Source organism: Condylura cristata, unplaced genomic scaffold (assembly GCF_000260355.1).
Source record: "Condylura cristata isolate star-nosed mole 26May11 unplaced genomic scaffold, ConCri1.0 scaffold00036, whole genome shotgun sequence".
In the NCBI taxonomy this organism is placed as follows: domain Eukaryota; kingdom Metazoa; phylum Chordata; class Mammalia; order Eulipotyphla; family Talpidae; genus Condylura; species Condylura cristata.
Window position 1 is genome coordinate 5,122,657 of NW_004567137.1, and position 2,472 is coordinate 5,125,128.

Below are 2,472 nucleotides of genomic sequence, written 5' to 3' on the forward strand. Positions count from 1 at the left end.
TATACTAAAGCATCTGTAGGATTTTTACATATACATTAGACAAAATTGGGGCATTCTGGGACAATTAGTATGTATTCATATATGTATGTAACTTTTAATTTTAAATGCATACAAATATTATGAATTCTCATGGCATGATAATGGCAAATGAATACTTCCCTCTTCGTAAACAAAATTTTATTATTTTTACATATGTAATTATGGATATAAATTTATTTTGAAGAATTAAGCATCTGCTTCCAAGAGTCACATTTTACCTAAGAGTGCTATTTTACAAAAGGAGAACAATGCACTGTTAATGGTCTACTTTTTATTTTTCTAGCACTCCTCTTGCTGATGACACGCATCCTGTTGGCATCTGCTTACAAGATTCTGAAAGCTGAACAGAGAATTTTGGCAGTGCCCTGGGTTGGAAAAAGGTATATTCATAAAACACATACTACATCTTTGTAAATGGATAACAACATTTGCTACTTTAAAAAATGGAACTTATAGACCTTCGCTTATTTTTATTTTTTCAAAGTAAAGTATGTGATAGACAGATGCCTGTAAAACTATAGCACATAGCCATATTCAGATGACAACTGGCTTTAGAATTATAGTTTTGAAACTCCATATAAAGGTATTAACTCTAATTTGACAGGCAGCATGTTATTTTTTTCATTGAGATATACTTTTCTTAAAGTTGTAAAAGCATTTTTCCTGCACTGAAAAATGTTTTTTTCTAAAAATTAGTTGCTGGCCATTCTGATGATACTAAGAAATAAATACTGTGGATCCTGATGGATATGGCACATGGTTCACAAAGATCTCCATAAGCTTCTAAGTATTCCAGAGTATGTTTCTGTAAACACTGTTTTTTAAAGGAAGTTTTGCTGAAGGCCTACAGATATATTCTAATTTTCTCAGCAGAATAATTCAGTAGTTATCTATCTGTATGTGCATTTGTGAATTGCTTGCTTGTCTTTTCAAAAAACTCACAACCTTGGGAACAGAAACTCAAAGTTTGACCATAGACCTAGTATTGAAAATCTTCTCATAAATTATAGCTGACTAACCATGATGTGGTTTCAGAAGGAAAGTTTGTAGGTAAGAGATCCTGTTCAGAAGTACTTTGTACCCAGTGACATGGAGAAGGAATTCTTTTCCTCTTGACCCCTAAAAAGAATATTGAAATGTGGTCTTCTCAAGTAATGAACTAGAACTTATTAGTTACTAATCCACTCTTAAAGTCTTATGAGATAGGTTGGAATTTTAAAAAACATGTTTATTTAGAGAAAAACTTACAATCAGTTGTAATTGTTGCCTTTTCTAAAAACTAAACTAAATTTTTAAAATACCAAATAATGTACTTTTTTTAAAATCAAGCAGACCCAGGTCTCCAATCCAAGTCTTTCACTAATCTAGTGATAAACCTACTCAACTGAAACAATATGCTCTAAGGTATAAGAACAAGTAATTATGAGAATTGCAGTTCTAATAAAAACAGGTAATAAATGCAAAATTATGCCTGACTTATCTAACTAGTACAAAGTAGTTTGGAATCATATGTTGTAATAAGAATGTGGCAGAAGGTTGCTTTTAATAAAGCTAGCAAAAGGTTATATTTGTTCAACATCTCCACTCCATTAGTTATTAAGAGATTGGTTGCATGTAATCCAAAATCAGTTTTAAAAGATAGAACTTTATGTTTCTCTTACTTGAATGTGTGCCATAGCTCAGAGCTGGTAGCAGGTGCCCCGTCATGAGGGACCTCGATCCGATGTCTTTTTCTTTGTTACTCTGCTCATGTGACTTTGTCCTAGAGTTTGAAATATCATGCATTGATATTGCAGCATCATGTCCATTTTCAAGTAACAGGATGAAAATATTACACGTTTAAGATGATGGCTCTTCATTTAAGGACAGTTTTGACAGTTGTCTGCCCACACTCCTTCCACTTACATTCTGTGGGCTAGAACATGGTCAAGTGGTCATGTCATACTAACAAAGAGGCTGGAAAGTGTTTTTTATTTTGTTTGTTTATTTTTTCTGGAAGATAAAAAAGATGGGTGACTTGTTATAGTGGAAGAATAAGAGAATATCAGGGACTAACAGTATAATTTCATTTCCAGCAACCTTATTAACTAAACTATCAAAGGAGGTAAAATATATGTAACACAGACATGTTCATTTCACACGTTCTTAGTGGGAATAATTTGAAATAGACTATACTTTTCAACAGTACAACAGTGATTAGATATATTTGAGTACATTCATATGATAAAATATTATGCAACCAGTAGGATATTTTAAAAAAAAAAAACTTAAAACACACACCATATTATGCATGAGGTTATGTGAAATAGAACAAGTCAGAATCTACACTCAGGATAGTGTGTGTGTGTCCACACACACATACACTCTTGACACACATCTACAGAAACATTAACAGAAAAGTAACTGTAAATTATATTGGAAGTTATTAGTTCT

At 32.2% G+C, this 2,472-nt stretch overlaps 1 protein-coding gene across 4 annotated transcripts in view; it reads left to right on the forward strand.

Annotated features, from left to right (window-relative positions):
• The first annotated feature begins 325 nt into the window (after positions 1 to 325).
• Positions 326 to 2,472, forward strand: part of SOX5 (SRY (sex determining region Y)-box 5) — a 695,778-nt gene continuing 693,631 nt past the window's right edge. For 3 of the 4 annotated variants that reach the window (XM_012732907.1, XM_012732908.1, XM_004693212.2), the window contains exon 1: positions 326 to 419. Coding sequence is in view for 1 of the 4 variants with exons in the window: in XM_004693208.2 (XP_004693265.1) it covers positions 337 to 419 (83 nt within the window). In the remaining 3 variants the exon portion in view is untranslated. The remainder of the gene's footprint in view (positions 420 to 2,472) is intronic. The other variant, XM_004693208.2, reaches the window with a different exon arrangement.